Source organism: Cinclus cinclus, chromosome 9, assembly GCF_963662255.1.
Source record: "Cinclus cinclus chromosome 9, bCinCin1.1, whole genome shotgun sequence".
NCBI classification, from domain to species: Eukaryota; Metazoa; Chordata; class Aves; order Passeriformes; family Cinclidae; genus Cinclus; species Cinclus cinclus.
In genome coordinates, this window is record NC_085054.1 from 4,757,303 (window position 1) to 4,774,412 (window position 17,110).

At 42.9% G+C, this 17,110-nt stretch overlaps 1 protein-coding gene across 49 annotated transcripts in view; it reads right to left on the bottom strand.

Moving 5' to 3' along the window:
* The window catches only part of ABI2 (abl interactor 2), a 59,738-nt gene extending 51,050 nt beyond the window's left edge, over window positions 1-8,688 (bottom strand). For 46 of the 49 annotated variants that reach the window (XM_062498700.1, XM_062498695.1, XM_062498688.1 and 43 more), the window contains exon 1: window positions 8,572-8,688. In XM_062498700.1, coding sequence (XP_062354684.1) covers window positions 8,572-8,688 — 117 coding nt within the window. Of the gene's footprint in view, window positions 1-8,567 lie in introns of all 49 variants that reach the window. The other 3 variants (XM_062498673.1, XM_062498659.1, XM_062498650.1) reach the window with 1 other exon arrangement.
* Between the last annotated feature and the right edge of the window lie 8,422 nt (window positions 8,689-17,110).

Genomic DNA, 17,110 nt, shown 5'->3' on the forward strand with positions numbered 1-17,110 from the left:
GAAGGCTAATTCAACACCAATTTGTGCAAAAACCGTTTCAAAGGATCTAGGATATATTGCATTCAGGATACAGAAAATACAGTACTAAACAAAAGTAACAGCCCAAATAATCCAGTGAAATTAATTGCAGTGGACAGTGCAAAATACTTCATATAAGAGACATAAATCTCCATCATGGAATAAAAGCAAGGCAAAAGCATATGAAAGTAAAAGACAGAACTGCTTATATTCTCATTATTTATTTAAAATGTCTAGCCTTTCTAGAATACCATTAAATCCTGAGCCTTAGCTCATAGCAATAATTCCATAGATTAAGTAGCATTACCTCTCAAACTTAATTTAGTATCCCTGTACTCTATCAAAGAAAAATGGGAAACTAGTGTACATAGTTCATACTTTTCAAAACATTACTTGAATAATCCTACAATACATTATTTCTCTGTCAAAAATAACCACCCCTTTATTGAGTATCTGCTCATACTGGCATTTTCAGTGTCTCTGAAGCCTGTCATCCACCTCAGCCTCTTCTTTTGCTGTTAGCAGTGTGGGGGATAAGAGGCTGGCTTTTGTTTCTACTATTTCTCTTTTTTGAAATATTTAGAAATAGTGAAATTTACTGTAAACTTTCCACAATGGCAGGGTATCTTTAGTATCTGTAAGATTTTTTAAATTCCTGTTGGCTTGTCCCTCCACAGACCCTCCATAAAGATAAATGTACATTAGCTGATTCACAGTAGCATTCAATTAGGGGTATTTAACATTTTTGGATTTCCCTCAAGTTGCATCAGACCTATGGTTTTTACCCTATTAAAAATAGGTAGACAACAAACTTCCACAATGTGCAGCACACACTCTGCCTCACACAGAAAGCTATGAACGAGCTCCACTTCTCAAGCCAACTTACAAAGTCACCACCTCGTTAAAAAATTAGAGTGAATGACAAATGCTGCAATGGCCAGCATTGCTCAAACAGTCTGAAAGGACACACTTAAAGATAACTGATAATTCTTAAAGAGAATGTGCACTGTATATTGAGTTAACACATGCTATTTAATGATTACTATTAAAGCGAATCAAGAGAAATCAGTGTGCTTTGAATTCTTACAACACTACTCAATAAAAAATGATTTTGTATATTTTGTTTGTTATACACAGAGATATTGTTTGTTGAACAGAGATCAGACTCAAGTACTGTTTCAGCTAAGTTTGTGTATTACTGTCTGGCAAACCCAGCATTGTCAAGAAGAGACTCTTGACTGTTTTATGAGGCAGACTCTACAGAAAATCAAGCACTAATTCCACTTTCTAAAATCCCATCTTACCTACAGGTTGTCTGTACCAACCCTCCCATGTTTAACAAGTGCCAGCCCCACTGCTCACAGATTTCACGGGGGCCACAGAAACAGCACCTGACATTCTCACTACAGATCTTCAGGCCCAAAAAGCAGCACTACTGCTGCACGAAAGTTTGAAATAACCACACTTGATACCTGGTACTTTGATGAACTTCTCACTCACCTTAAATTGTCCATTTAACAGCTCGATGCCTCAGTCATTCCCTCCTCCTCCCCAGCTTCACACTCCCACCATCCCTGAGCAAAGCAACAGTGCTGCTCTTGTCTGCAGGAAATTCACAACAAAGTTACAGAATACCCTAACAAAAACATTCGCATTTACTTAAAAGAGTTTTTAAGAAAAAAATTAGCATATTTATGAGTTGGCACAAAGGCACACTTTGGTTGTTTGTTATAACCAGCAGACAGGCAACTAAAAACCCCAGAACAAGTAGTATTTGTTCCACACCCTGCACTTCACTGAGCAAAAAACAACTTCATCATGATAACACTACATCAATAATAAGGCTAGAATTTAATATTATTCAAACTGAAATACCATTAAGAATAGATATTACAATGATACCTACTGGGAAATAAGCTGCAGGAAAATGGAATAGTAATATAGAGTCTATACTTCAGAGCAACTCAGTCATTGCACCTGAGAAACAGGAAATTGAGATTTCTCACTGAAATAGACACAACTCACTTGTAAAACTGTATTAGTTCATTCACATCAAGTCAGAATTGCCAACCAAACTAGTGAGAGCCTTGAGAAGAGGAAATGCTCCTAAATTTAGTGTGCTGTGATGATGTTTCATCTACTGACATGGAGTTTTGCTTCACAGAGTAGCCCAATGACTGAAGTTCCTAGTAGGGATATCCAGGACAATTTACAAAACTTAGATTACTAAGCAAGAGGTCAATTTCAGGTGTGCAATTAAGTGTGAAAACACAGCATTTTAAACCTTTTTTTGTTTTAAAGGGCCATCAGCCTCTAGACCTAGACTCTACTGAATGAATCTGCTGTAAACATGGTATCTAAATCAAAGTTTTTCATCAAGAAAATATTCTGCTGAAGACTAGAGTAAGATTTCACTTGCTTAAAGCACTGACTGGAGAGGTTCTTGCCTTACATAGGCACTTTCTGCCTCAGCACTAAGCCACAAAGATTAATAACTGTAAACTCAAGTAAAACATCAGCAATGGGCAATAAATTTCAGAGAGCTGATTAACTGCAGGATGCAAAAGCTTGCTACTCTGAATTAAAATTCTTGATCAATATAACTCAATAACCACAGTCCAAAAATAAACTACAGAAGGGAACAACTTGCAATGCCACTTGCAACCAACATTTAGTGTTACAACATTTATTTTATATTAGCAACTTGCATATTTAAAAATTTTCTTTTCATACCTACACACAGAGTATTACCACCAGCAACTCCAATTACCACTAATAAAATGGCTCATGCTATTTCCATATCCACTCAATAAAGGATCAATCCAGCACTTCCTGAACTCCAGGTTGAACTTGTGGCATTATTAAATGCATTAAATTAGCTTTCCTGGCAAAACACAGCACAGGTGATGAAAAAGGAAAGCTGACTGGTTGAGCAATAAATCCTTCAACAACTTTGCCAGCTTCACTGGCTCACTTAAAGGAAACATGTTCTAGATTATCCACACTAAACTTCCCAAACCTAAAGAGCCACTTTAGTAGTATCCAGGGGGCTGCAGGAGCAGCCTCTGTGACAGGAGATGAGGAGCTGCCCCCACATCAGACAGAGCCAGCTCTAAGCCAGCTCCAAAAGAGCCCCAGCACTGGCAAAAGCTATCAGTGATGCTGGTGGCACCTCTGGGACAATCTATCTAGCAAAGGGTAAAAAACACTGAAAGCAACTGGGACAGGAGTGAGATAAATGTGAAAGAAACAACCCTGCAGACAGCAAGATCAGAAAAGGAAGAAGGGGAGAAGAGTGTTTCAAGGCACTGAAGTGAAGATTGTGTGGAGTGTTTTGGAGCACTTTGTGAAGGACTGCACCCCACTGGAGGGAGGCCACAGTGGAGTGGGGGAAGACTTCGAGGAGGAAAGAGCAGCAGAGACAAAGTGATAGGAGAGAACTAGAGCATCCCCCATTCCTGTTCCCCTGCACCGCTGGAGAGGAAGGAACTACAAGAGTTAGAAATGAAGGAGTGAAATTGAACCTGGGAAGAAGGGAAGGCTGGGGGAAGGTGGGTTTAGTTTTGGTTTTGTTTCTCACTGTCCTACTCTATTTTTATTGGCAGTAAATTAAATTAGTACTCCCCAAGTTGAGAGTGGTTTGCCTATGACAGGAATTTGTGATTGACCTCCTTGTCCTTAACTCAACCCGTGAGCTGTTTTTTTGGGTTTTTTTTACTTACTTTCTCCTGTTGTTCAGCTGAGGAGTGAAAGTAAGAGAATAGCTTGGTGGGCACCTGGCTGACTTTCAAGTTTAATCCACCACTGCATACTTCAAATTTAAAAATCACACGGTTTTCATGAAGTCCTACCATAGGCTGATGGACAAGATATGTCCATGTAATATTCACTGAACTTCGGAGTGGGACAGTTTTATGGGCAAGAGCACATTGCCCATATATCCACTACTAGCTTCATAGGTTTTTTTAGAGTTTCAACCTGTTACCATCTTCCTGAAGTTCTGGACTAATATTCACTGGAGCTAATCAATATCCGCTTTCACGCCCGCAGAACAAGTGTTCCATCAGTGCTAAGATTAATCACCCCTCCACTGAAGCTGAATTGTACAATAAACAAGCTTAGGGAACAGAAAAAGTGAAAACTTTGCTCTGATACTCACACTTCTAATAATTAAATAGATTTTATGAATCTAACTCAGTCACCTCTGTTAAGGTGATACATATCTTCAGTAAACTGAAGAGAGATCATTCTTGAACTTGTTTATAAACTATAATGCCTACAACTCCCTATGTAATTACACAAGTTATATACTGATACCTGTCATTACAAGCAGCTCCATGGAAATTTCTCATTACTAAAGCTGTAACCATGAAGTTGCTGTTTGTAAAGATTGTCATTCCTGCAATTTAAAACTAGTGTGCTATTAGATGCCTTATTCTCTGTTCAGCCTACTGAAGATGCTTCCAAATCTACAACCACCTGGGTTTGCTTATGAGATCTAAGTAAAATTAGCAGATATGTGGAAAGCAACTATGAAACTCATTGATCTATGGACTGCAGTAAAATTACCAAGAAACAAGCAGTCTTCACCTTTATGTTTAGTCAAATAAAGCTATGTACAGGAATGGAAGCAGACTATTTCTAGTAACCAGCAGGATGGATTACTAAGAACAAGAATAAAAATCTTCTTTCTACCCTTCCCTTCACAAAAACCAAAAGTGTGTTTCTGTATATAAAATGCAAACAGTCATGGCAACATGAAGACTTTGAAAGGAGGAATATCAGAAGCTCCTCTTCCTTTTCAGTCTCTAGAGATGAAAAGTAAAGCATAATAACCTTGAATAACTAAAAAATACGGAGCCTTTTTGAAGAATCCAGCCAACACAACTGGATCAGAGAAATCAGAGGTTCCTTCTGAAGGCAGGGCAGGGGACAGAGGCTTGGCTTTTCACTCTGATCTGCATGCTGTGGTGGAGGGACCTCCCCCCATCCCAAATCTCTGCCCACAAGACACTTACAGGCTGAAATGTCTCCACCTGGTAATTTTTTCTGGCTCTTTCAAAAAAGGGTTAGACACAAGCATTCAGTTACTCTGGAAAGCTCCATGCACTAAACAAAATGAAAAGCTGATTTTTAAAAAGAGCTATGATAATGAGAAAAAAAACAGAAGATTATTCCAGAATAGACTTACACAGAACAAGCTCAAAGAAATTTAACAGAGCAAGCCAGTGTTGGAATTTATGTCAGTATTTCAGTAACAAGATGTACAAATCACATAACTGTATGGTCTTGCTACTTATATGATCATAAGTAGAAATTTTCTTTATGATACTCCTGAACAAAATTAAGCAGGAATATGAAAATTTTGTAAACACAGCACGCTGACCAATAGAATTATTATACGCTTTTTATGAAAGACCAGATAAATCAATATAGACTGCAAATACCAAGTACATCAAATAATCAAATTTTATAGAATTACTCTGCTGCATGTTTAGACTGAGACTGAACTAGTAAGAGAGGACACAGCACTAGTACATAAAGCATTGAACACACCATATAAAATTTAACCTGCGATTGACATTGTGTCAGAAACCACACTAACACCCTCCAAAACAAAAAAGGTTTTCTTCCCCTTCTCTTTAAGAAGCAGCATGACATAAAAAGAACTGTATGATTTCTCCAAGCTATTAGAAGAATAAGATGCTTTCGACACAAAGAAACTTTTCCCTCCTGAACAGAAGTCTTTTCTTTCACTGTTGGAGGTCCATTTATTATATATTTGTTGTATTTCCTATAATTTTCCACAGAATTTAAAGCTGATGTTCTCTGCTACACTACCATATCACAGACTCAAGGGAATGATAGCATTTTATGTAACATTCCCTGTCGCTAAAGTAATCGAGCTACATATCAATCATAATTTGGATAAACACTGACAAAATTCATAAGAACAGATTTTTCATTTCCTAAGCAGAAGTCAAATAAGTTGCAATTGCCTCAGCTCTACTACTGTGAGCTAGCAATTTCCTCACTATGAGACTACATATTTAATTATTTTGAAGTTGCAATTATGTTGCTGGGAGGGGAGGAAGAGAAAAAACCTATTCACTTTAGCACTGAACTTCAAATTCGGTTACACTGGCCTATGTTTCACCGGCTTTTGCAACAGTTTTTGTGCTGCACAATAAAACTTCAAAGCAGCAACTGGCATAGAAAGGGAGTGACTCGGCTACTGAAATAGATAATAAAGGGCAACGAAGGTCCTTCAATGTCCCCATCACCACAGCACCTACTATCCTGCAGATAAACTTCAGGTCTCAGTCACATTCTGAGCCTCCCCTAGATCTCAAGATTATCCACAACAAATCTTCTCTCAGCAGTGAAATACTACAGGATTACAGTAGAATTAGTTCATCTTCATTACATGACTTCCTGGACAATTATTCTTCCATGCATTTCAGTGCATTTACAAACCCATCTTTCCCACAAAGTTCAAGGCTACTATTTTGAACATAATCTGGACTTCTTTCAGACAGAACAACTTTGGAATAATAAATATTATTGGAAGCAAAACCACAAATATCCAACTGACCAATAGTTATTCCCATTAATCCATTCCCCTCCCGTAGAGAAGACAAACCAGCTCTTTCGAGAGATCTGGTGCAGCAGTTTACAGAGCTCTGGCACTGTGAAGGTGGGGTGAGCTCACTGACAGATCTGTTACTAGGACACTCACTTCACTAAATCCAGAATCCCCTCACACTGAACCTCTCCTCCACAACAAACCCACTCTGTGATGTCTCAGAGCATTCCAAAAGCCAGAGCCTTTTGCCTGGCTGATGTCCTCCATTCCCCACTTGCTTAAAAATTTAAGTATGCTGATGCTGTGACCCATACTGCACCTCACAGTCAACGCTCACAGTTTCAGTCTTTAATTCTCACCTCCCCCTTAAAGCTCTGTGTTGTCATGATGCCTGGATAAATTGCCAACAGTCAGGATACTGCTCTGTGGTGGTCAGAATCCATCAGGCCGACCAAGAGTGCCTCATTCTTTTCCTTCATTCACCATCTGTCTGTACCCATCTCCCGTGATCCTAGACTGTCCTTATGGACTGTGTGCTGTCTGGGACAATAACCATTTTTTTTTATTTTTTGTTCTCTATTTGCACAAAACAGCACGGAGTCCTCTTCTGCAGTTCGCATTAGGACATTAAAAGTGGAGCTGTTCCACAGAGATTTTGCAAACTTTGATTTATATAAAGAACTAAAAAAAAAAAAAAGTCAAAGGAAATAAACCCCAGATACATGCAGTTCTTCCTATCTGGTTCTGCCTTCCAATACTCCTCTCCCATATTCCAGAAAAATCACTTTTCAAAAAACCAGAAATTTAAACACATGTACGTTACGTCATAACTGCAAGAAAATATTTCAACACGTCTCTTAAAAACCTTAAGTCATGCTAATGCAACATCAGAAAAGTTATTACATAATAAAATACACCTATATAATTTTACTGTAATTGACCTGTTTTGTAAATGACACAAAACGTGCAAAGTCTCTGTAAAGGACAGCTGGTCATTCAGCAATTCAAAAGAAACAGTGAGAGCTTTTTTACAGGGATATTTTAAGTACTCTCTGCGTCTGGTTAAATAGTCTCTCCCATTTTCACTGACAGAACAGTCTCACCACAGATCTCATCGCTGGCTGCCCTCTGGAAGCACACAAGCACTCTGCCCTTCGGGGACTGAATTCAAAAACAATTCTGGGACACCTCGGAATTCTCTCAGCACTGACACCACAAATCCACATCATCCTCCCCACCTTTCACTCCTGCAGACTCAGACATGTCTTAGGGTGTCTGTCTTCTCGTGTTTGGGGGCAAAGTTTTCAGCTGGCTCTATTATCACTATCAAACTAAAGCGAGAATATTTTGCCTTTCTTTCCACTAGAAACAGAAATTTAAAAAAGCAGACTCTTAACACCAGCCTGGCTTTAGAGCAGTCACCGCAAAAATCACACTATGCGGTAGCACTTGCACTTCATCTCTTTCTCCCTAATTCTGTACCAGCTCTACTACATCACGCGTCCATCCTGCACCTACCACTTGCTAGCTGCCCTTCCTACGGAATTCCACAGTCCTGCTCGAGAAGGGAAATACAAACGGACAGACATAACCCTACTAAAGCGTGTCATTCTGCTCTAAATTAGCAGGCACCAGCTGTGCCCTCGGTTTATCACATCACCTCAGCGCCGGCAGCAGAGGAGATCAGAATTTGCCGAGGGAACGAAAAGGGGCAGCAGGGAATAAACGTTAACTCACAAAGTGGAAGGAATTCAATTTAGGAATCAATTACATATTTAAGCTCCTCGTCACGCCGGGGTAGCTCACGCTGGAGGTGAAGCAGCTTCCACCCCCCCCCCCTCCCCGCCCAGGCTGCAGCAGCCGGCGTTGCCCGCCCGCCGCCGCGGGCCCGGCGAGCGGGGCAGCCCCGCGGGCACGGCCGTGAGGGCGCGCCCCGGCCCGGCCGCGCGGCCCCGGCCCGCACGCACCTGGATGTAGTTGGTCTCGCAGTACTCGGCCACCCGCTCCAGGTTCGTGTAGCTGTCGAACAGGGCCCGGCGCCCTCCCGGGATCTCCTCCTCCAGCAGCATCTGCAGCTCCGCCATCTTCACATCCTCTCACCGTCCGTCCGTCCCTCGCCCCCCGCCCGCTCCGCGCGCTCCCCCCGCCCCCCCGGGCTCTGCCCCCGCCGCCCGGGCCCGGCCTCGCGCCGCGCGCACGGAGCGCGCGCCAGACCCCCACCGCGGCGGGGGCGGGGCGCGGCCGCGCACCGCCTCCTGCGCATGCGCCGCCCCGCGCACCCCACGCCCTCCCCCCCGCGCGCCCACTTCCGCGCCGCGGCGCGCGGGGGGCGTTTCCGGCGGGAGAGGGGGCGGGCCCCACGGCCCGCGGTCGGAGCCCGGTACCGCTGTCCCGGGAACCGACAAATAACTGCGGCTGCGCTCCCTTCAGCGGATCCTTCTGCCTTCGTTCCCTCTCTGCAGAGCACGGGGCTGCGGCCAACTCCGCCGATAGCCCGGGGTCTCTGGGGGCCGTGTGAGGGCCAGGGCCCGCTGCTCTGTGCGGCCGCTCAGCGGCTCTTCTGATCGCCGCAGGAGGAAAAAAGTGTTTCCTCCGTGTGCATCCTCTCCGAAAAGCTGCTGTTCTACAGGGGCGTGCGGAAGGGTGAACTTCCAGCTTTCCAGCCTTGCCAAAAAAGCACATAATGAAGGGTCAGCAGAAACAGAGGAAGGAGAGCCTCGTGGCTGAAGCTATCATTTAAGGAGTGCTGCTCGGCTTTAACACTGACGTCCCTTATGTCCCAGGGAGTCACTCTACCATTGTGATGAAAATGCCCACTCTTCGAGGAATGTGCAAAGCTTTCCCACTCAAGTCCTCCACCTGAACCTAGAAATAACCTTTCTCCTACCAAAAAATAACAAAAAACCAACCAACTAGTCCTCAGCAGAAGTGTCCCAGCTTTCTGCAGGAGAGCTCATTTGTCTCTTTGAAATGAGTTGCAGCTGTGATTACTTACCTCCTGTTCCCATGAGGCTCCACAAAGCTCCTGCTGCCTCTGTGGTGCAGCCCAGGGTACTGATACAAGAGCCCGACGTTTTCCCAGCCCTCACATTACAGACACTCTGGTAGTTGGCCAGAGAACATCCAGCACTGCAGGACCTGGGCATCGGTCTGGTCCTACAGGAACAGCTGTTCTCGTGCTTTGAAAGCTCCTGCAAAGGCATCCAGCTAGGTATGCCTGACTTCTAGAATTGCAGATTGCAAACACCTGGCGGGGTCAGGCAACAAACTAGTAGTCTTTGAGGCCAGTCCTTGGAAACTTCTTCCCTTAAAAGAAAAATGAGCTAGAAATCCATGCCCTGAAGGCCATTTCTTCTTAGCTTTCCCATACGAAGGATGAGTCAGGCACAGTGTTCATCACACTGGTCAAAAAACCCTCACATGCAATGCATTTTTTCTCCCATTTTAAAATGTGGTCTGAAATTCACAACTTCAACTACTTTTCAACAGGCAGTTAGAGAGCCAAGGGCAATTTGTAGCTAGCTGTAATAGTCTTGCTTTCACAAAAAGGCTTAAGAACCACAGAATACCGTGCCAGGGACACCTCCCCATGATGCATGTGGGAGGAGAGAGGTGACTGCTCATGGGCACCTGCACTGTCACTGAGCACCCATGGGGTCCCTGAACACCCGTGGAGTCAGGCTGACTGCAGTTCTCCACAAACAGTCTGGCATTCTGCCCTAAACCCACAAGGAGCAAAGAGGTGTCATCCAACCTCATTCTCAGTGCCCTCTACCCACAGAGTCTATAAACCATGAGTTACACATCCAAAAATACTGGGTTTGGGGTAGTTAAAGAATGAATCATGCTTTCAGCTGCCCTGCTGGTTGTTAATGCACATCTTGAGAGAGCAGTCTTTTCTGCAGTGGCTCAAGGAAGGAAAGGCAGCCAAATCAATTCAAGAAGGCTCCTCTACAGTGTGCAGCTCCAAGTTTTATCCCACACCTCCAAGAATCATCCATGGCCATGCCCACACCTTCCCCCAGGGTGTGCAGCTGATGGATAATGCTTTTGAAATTTGGTAACAGGCCCCATGCTCCCTCCTCCATTGTAGCTTCAGCTTGGATTCTGCTCATGTCACATCTGCTGCTGCTGTTGCAGCTCCAGGGGTTGCTCATGTCCATGCTTCCAAGACTCTTTGTGTTTGTGCCAGGCTGGAAGCAGGCTGAGGCTTTCCTTCTCTCCTCATTCATTAGCTTCTCAGGTGTGAAGTCAAGCTGTCATTTGGCAGCTCCCCAGTAAACCTACATGATCTTTCTCTTGGCAAAAGGAGAAAGGTGTCAAAATATAAAGGAGAAGGTTCTACAAAGATGCTGTTAGGAGTTTAAACTTGGATTAGCAGCACCAGTATAGTGAGGGGGAATTGTTAATTGTGTCATCTTCTCTCTGTGCCCCTGGGTGCCACTAGGGCCTGCTTTCAGTGGAAATCTGTGAGAGCCCATCTGCTCTGAGAGCTGCACTCAGCATCAGCAAAACTCCTTACAGGCAGCTCCCACCTGTGGGTCAGGCACCTCTTGACCTCTCAAGGCTCTCTGCCTGTGGTTCTTAGCGTGTAAGAAAAAGCATTATCTAAAATACACGCACACAGCTGTTCACCAGAGTAGCTGGACTAACCTGTCTGCATAATCAGGTGCTTGTTATCACAGCATGTTTACATTTTAATAGGGTACTCATTTATGGATTTAAATTTAAACATGAAGAGCCCTTCTGTCAGAAAAATGGCCATCCTATAATCCTCTGTATACATACAAAAAATAATTAGAAATAGTGTTTAAATCAGATCAACTGAATCCAACTACCACTTCCCTAAATTTACATAAATTACCTTCCATCTGTCAAGTGGTGTGCTAAACTAATTTTAAGTTTTTATATTCCCTCAGCCCTAATTTATTACCCATTTTAACTTCTCCACTTTTTTCAATCCTTTTGTGCAAGATTTTCCCTTATATCAATATCTTTGAGACTGAGAAGCAAACACATTTTTCACATAAACATGCTGTTCAAACAGTCACCAAAAAATAGAAAGGCAGCCTAGAGACTTTAAATAGGAGGTCAAGATCCAAAAGCACAGGAAGACCACTATTCTTTCAAGTTCTCTCACATGTCACGTTTTTACCTCTGCCAATCACCCAAGGGAGTCCCCTCCTCAGAAAAACTTGCACAGATGAGCCAACCCATTGGTCACATGCAATCCTGCAACTGGGCACTCTGCATGGCTGTCCCACACGTACAGCTTGAATCATCAATTCTTAATAAGAGAAAAGTAATAATGGGGTGCCTCAAAGGCCAACTATGTTTTGCACACAGTAAGAAATCACAATCAAAGTCTCTTCCATTTTTGTTGCTTTACAGAGAACAGCACAGTCATCACATAAGGGCTGCAAGTAAACATCCTCTGTGGACAGATGACCAGGTCAGATCTCGGACAGATCCTGCTGCAGGTTTTCAGTTCACCTTTATATAACTGTGATCTAGTTTTATGAACATTTTTCCCTTTATCTTTTTCACTCTTTGTAAACAGCAGAACAAAAGCTGAAAATCCCTGTGCTGCTGCATCACATGGAGCTGAGCAGATTTTCAGCTGGATAAAGGACAAAGGACTCTGGCACCAAAGTTTTGGTCATGTGTACTGATTATATATATATATATATATATATATATATATATATATATATATCGGTCCTTGCCCTTTATGAGGAAGGTAGCATTTACTGGAGGGGTGACGGAGGGAAGGAAAATTGGGCAATTGAAGAAAATAGTCTGTAACTGAAGTATGCACCTTCACTCCCCCAGCAGAGACATAAGTCTTCATGCTTGCTTCACATAGTGTTTGGGTCTTCCTCTGCGCAGATAGCCACTCTTTGCCACTCTCATCATCCAAAGCTTCTGAAGCAAACAGCAATTTATTTAACTCCCATGGCTACTCCAGAATGCTGGGGTGGCCTCCCAGCACAGAATTTGCAGCTCTGCAATAAATGGTGTCAGGATCCCAAGGCATCTTAAACACTCAACCTCCAGTGCTCACTGTGAACCAGACTGAAAAACCCACACACTCTGAAGCTGCACATTCTCCTCCTGCTTCCTCAGGCATTCAGCAATTTGCTGGGCAATCAAGATTATAACCACAGATAACCTCTCTGCTTATGAGAAACTGGGTCTGGCTGGCTGCACAAAGGTAGGAGAGGTGACCAGTGGAGTAGCTTCCATCTCATGGAAGCATTTGCCCTAACACTGCTATTTCAGAACCACCTAGTGCATGACTGACATCTGGTACCTCACAGCACCTCCAGAGAGGAACAGGACACGTTGCAGAGATTCAGACCTTCTGTTCGACCTTATTCAGAATCCCAAGCTTTTTTCTAGTTTCCTGCTGAACTTTCTTTCAACAGAGCACTGTGTGAGGACAGAGCCAGCACAAGGGGAGGTACGCTCCCAGGAAGGAAGAGGTCAAGCCAAATAGGAAAAATAATTATCTCTTTCTAACATTTCAGACTTTAAAAGAAAACAAGCAACAAATGGTTTCAAAGAGGCTAGCACAAAGCATAGTTGCTCATCAGTTTCCTTCTAAGAGTTCAAATGACAAGCATCCAGGGAACAGGAGAGGAAAGAACAGCTCTAATTTGCTTTTCCTGCTGGTATTCCTTCTCTAAGATGCTAACCCAGACCAACTGCCAGTCCTTTTCCACTCTGTCCTGACCCTGTGGCATCTCCCAGGTAAGGTCTGATATGGCAACTGAGCCACTGAAGGGTAGTTAATGCTCCAGTACAGCACATACAAAAATTCATCTTCTCTGAACTATTGATTCTGGCTCACTGTTACTGACCTACTGATGCTTTTTCACATTTTCAAGTTTGATCTGCAGCAGCTGCAACAGTCAGAACCATTTTTTGAGGTCTTTGTTTCTTCCTGAAATTAAAGTTCAGATTTTTAGGTACTCCTGTAACTCCAGGAACTCGCCCCCTGGAGCTTTTCTAATCCTGTTCTGTTTGTAATCTTGCTTTTACCACATAAACCACTTTAAAAATAATTTAAGACCTTGCATATTCTTAGGAACCACCAAACCCAATGTGTCTTGTTTCTGTAACTAGCATAACTTGGATAGGAAGCATAATTAATCACATCTTTGAAGTCATCTTTCCTCCTTCTATCACACATCTGGACAAGTAATCCCCTTTCTCAAGGTTGTGAGGGCAGCTTCTCCTTGCACAGCTTCTCTTCACTACTACAGCCTGCATTTTCCTCCTTCCCCCAGCTGCTCTATCCTCCTGCTTGGCCAACATACAGGAGCATTTCAGCCCTTTCTCTCACCCACAGCTAATTTTGACAGTATGGCAACACAAATCTCAGTGATGCAGTACTTCCTAACAGGAGATGGAGGCTGATGGCTCCCCATGGGCACAGTCATTTTACCCACCTAAGTCTGAATCCAGTTTGACAGAAATATTTATGCACAGAAAGCAGCCAGGCCTCCCCACACTTCTCCTCTGAGAGGGAGCTTAAAGGCCTTATTTATTTCAAAGGCAAAAGCATCTCTGAATCATACAAGTGAGCTTTTAGCAGGAAAGAGTTAAGAACCTAAGATGTACCCATCCTGCTGTAAACGAGTCAAAGTTACAATCTCTGCACCCTGCAGTATATGACAGGATACAAATGACTGACTGCCACATGTCAGCATGCAAGGTTTGATCTGTCTCATACAGGTATAAGGATTTATTTTTTTCCACCTTTATCTATTTAGGATTGGGCTTTCCAGAAAACATAATGGAGGATTCACATCCCTGAATTCAAATGGAGCAAGATAACCTAATATATTTTGCAGATGCCAGCCTTGACTAACAGATTCTGGTGGGTTAGGACTGAGCTGGGTGTGCAAATGGGCTGTACAGCAGCTTAGGACATTGGTTTCAAGAGCCTCTCTCAGACTACTGCTCCCCCACCTAGGAATGGGATTGCTGCAGGAGACATCCCTAGGATGAGGCTAGAGGGGAATGGCTGGAAGGCCACAGGCTGGTCACTCTTCACCTAATGAGAGTCTGGGGCATTATTGAAGGATAAATAAAGCTGAGCTCTGGTAATCAAAGTAATCATACAAATCTGTGCAGCTACCTGGCCTCACATAGAGATTTATTTGAATCAGGAACACCAAGGCAATTCATCCTCTCTTAACAACCTCATTCCCTGCACTGTGTGCTCACTACCCATGGGGCTCAGCTATGCAATCATTCACCTCCTTCCCTCTCTGTGCTTTCCTGCAGCATGTAGTCGCTAAATATAATCTGACAGCTTACTTTCTCTGGTCCAGAGCCTCAACATTCATGCACTGCTTCTCTGTGCCAGAAGCTCTATTTTACAAGTCAAACCATAGTCTCCCTCCCAGCTCATCTTGTATCAAAAATTAGCATATCTTCACATGCTCTCTCTTTCTATATCTAGCACTGTTGTTGGAATGGGCTCACACAGCAACTGCAGTAGCACATTCCCCAAAAATCTAGCAGACTCAGAGCCACACAACCAAGAGTTAATTTCTGCAAATACCAGCTAGCCCTAAGCTCTAATCAGTTCATCCACTTACACTAGTTCCAGTTCTGTCTCAATTCTAAGTCTCTTTGAAGCCATCACACATGTATAATTTCATTAGATAGCGGACATCTCATATCCAAGTGGTACCTTACTACTTTTCTGCACCTTTCTGCCTCACCAGCTTCAAAAGGTGCTATATTCCTCCAGTGTGCACTCTAATGTGACACGTCATTGAAACCTGTTTTCTAGATGTTTCCTGACCTATTGCACACCAAATCTCAAGGCCAAATCTCTTAATTTTATTAATTCCAGAAAAATCTGATCCTTGTCAGTATATGTGACACTTCCAGCAAAAGAGGTTATTTAGCCACTTGCCAGTTGCACTCCTTGATTCAGAAATCCAGAGCTCATTAGAGTACTGTTGTTTAGGTACTTACATCACTAAGATAAAGGGATTATTTCAGGCTATAGACTGGCTATCATCTCTAATATGTAGGAAGAGGAACAGAAGAGCAAACACATACAGCTGGTGTGCTTTTTCTACTCTGTTGCCAATCTGATATTTCAAGCTGTTCTTATACAAAGGAAAAAGCAGAATGGAGAAATTCTTATCTTAAAAAAATGGCTGGGAGCTCAGTGCATTCAGCAGCTCTTAGGATAAAATACCCACAGTACATTCCCCCTGGCTGCCTCCTCAGGAACCAGCAGTATTTCTCACAGCTTTCCATTAACCACTTTTATTATCTGAATGTCTGCCCACATGAGTAATTGAGTGAGTCACATCAGCAAAAAGACTTGTGGAGTTTTATGAGGAGACTGTACTGTAAAATGTTTTGAAATCACAGTTTAATTTACAGAATGAGGATTTTTAGCTTTGGTGACAATTTCAAGACCAGTGCAGCAGTAGTGGGAGAAAGAAACACAGAGGTGATAAGGATTTCTAGTTCTTGAAGGTAACTGAGAAAATGTGATTGCTCAGCTCAGTTTGCCACACTGGAACAGTACAGCTATAAAATACATAAAGGCTAATGCATGATATATGTTTGCAGTATTTTCATCTTTACTATGTAAAAATCACCATCAAGCCTCCTCAAGCAAAGAAGACATTTGCTTTGAACTATGGTGTATATACAGCAACAAGCTCTACCTACTCATCACTGTGGGGATATGAAACCAGAGGCCAGGCAGTGTCTATATAATTTCATTTTTCTTTGCATTATGGCAATACTAGACTTACAAAGATATCGAGATGTTTAAATAGTCAAGTAGGTGCTCAACTACTTGGGACCATTCAAAATCCAAATATCTAAGCAGATACAAAAATTTGGGTTCCAACAACCAAAAGCCACAACTAGAATTTCAGTGCAGACGTGCCAGACCAATATATTGGATAGTCAATGGCATTCAATGCAACTGTACAGCAAAAATAACAGTCATGCAAAGGACTCCAGAACCAGGCCCACGGCTGAGGTTAATTTAGAGCATTCTGTTAACAAGCAATCAATCTGCTCCTTTCTTTTAGAACAGTACATCAAATCCAGGTGCAGGGTCTGTCAAATTCAGTGTGAATTTTGCACAGCAGAACAAAGTGCTCTCTCTGCTCCAAAATATCTTGCTTATCAATGAATGTGGGGCAGCTGCAACCATTGGTTTCCCATTATATGCAACAGTGTATTCTTGCAGGCATTCCTGTCAGCTCCTGTTGACTCAAGTCTCACTCCACTCCTCCCAAAGCACCTACTGCTGATAGGTTTTATCAGTGAAGATGTAGGGAAGTTGACAAGTCATCTTAGTCTCTTAGATCTGAGCCTTGCTTATTGTGTACCAGGTCTTGGCCAATATGAAACACTGCTGCCAAGTGCCAATTTCCACACTTCTGACAGTATGAGTTTTACTTTTTTTAACACCCTTATTTGCATCCTCTGTCTCCCCCTGGAAGACAAATG